Below are 1112 nucleotides of genomic sequence, written 5' to 3' on the forward strand. Positions count from 1 at the left end.
TCACAGGAGACCAGGAGGCTGGTCAAGAGTCAGAAAGAGATGAGGAGGTAAGGTGCCAAGTTAACTCAGTGAAAGGAATAAGAGGGGCGCCCTGAAAAAGTGTGGTGTATCAGAGAAATGCGTGAGACTCAACTTCCAGCCTTTCACTTGTTTTCAGGGCCTTTGCAGCAGATTCAGTTATTTAGACACTAATGACTTGGATAATGGCCAGAATCTTAGGGCTGGCTTTCACAACGACACTCTGCTTCAATACTCCTATCATTGACACCTTCCAAACAAACATCAAACCCGAGTGTGTTTTAAAAGTGAAGGATAATGCTCAGAGCTTCACCTTCCCGAGAATCTGATTTATCCAAATGATGTTTGGTTTTTAAAAATTACTTACAAAATAAACAGCTCCAAAGCTTCCATGTCCAATTTCATGTAAACCAATAAAAAGTTCTTCGGGGTCATCTTTGTAGAACAGGTCAGCAATCTCTGGGTCCTTGGGCACCCCTTTAGGCATGATGGCCAATGCAGCGACCACTCTCCTTTTTGTCACCCCAGTTAGATTTCTCTCTCATTGACAGTTCCCTTTCTTTGCTTTTCTGTAAATCTTCAATACCTGTAGAGAAATGAACTTTGTCATGAACTTTTTCTTTTTCCTAAGGCATTTTTTTTAGTGGCATTATCATGAAAAGATTAATACTGAAATACCTGTTTTGTAATGTAATGATAAAAAAATAAAACAATGGGTTGAAAAAAAAATCTGTACGGACGCCTCTCCAAGACATACAAATGCCATCAGCACACAGAAAGATGTTCAATATCACAGGTCATTAACTGTATCTTTTTTCTTTAATGCTATTATGCTGATCATTCCCTTATTGTATATTGCCTTTCTCTTCACTCATCTGAATATATGCATATTTACTATTTACAACAACTATCTAATTGTTATTCGCCTCTCCGTTCTTATCACTGGTGGTCATACATCAGTTTTGTTCTGACTTATTTCATTCAGCAGAATGGCCTGTAGACACACCCACATTATGCAGGGTTTACAGCATTCTTTTACTATTTTTCAGGGTTGCATTGTTTTCTACCACATGAATGTACCAGTTTCTTTACCC

The 1112-nt window shown here is 38.4% G+C and overlaps 1 protein-coding gene across 1 annotated transcript in view; it reads right to left on the reverse strand.

Moving 5' to 3' along the window:
• TAOK3 (TAO kinase 3) overlaps nucleotides 1-505 on the reverse strand; it is a 94426-nt gene extending 93921 nt beyond the window's left edge. Inside the window, exon 1 of the mRNA XM_006890412.1 lies at nucleotides 386-505. Within this exon, the coding sequence (XP_006890474.1) occupies nucleotides 386-505 (120 nt within the window). The remainder of the gene's footprint in view (nucleotides 1-385) is intronic.
• Between the last annotated feature and the right edge of the window lie 607 nt (nucleotides 506-1112).

Source organism: Elephantulus edwardii, unplaced genomic scaffold, assembly GCF_000299155.1.
Source record: "Elephantulus edwardii isolate Elephantulus edwardi_28Jun2011 unplaced genomic scaffold, EleEdw1.0 scaffold00089, whole genome shotgun sequence".
NCBI classification, from domain to species: domain Eukaryota; kingdom Metazoa; phylum Chordata; class Mammalia; order Macroscelidea; family Macroscelididae; genus Elephantulus; species Elephantulus edwardii.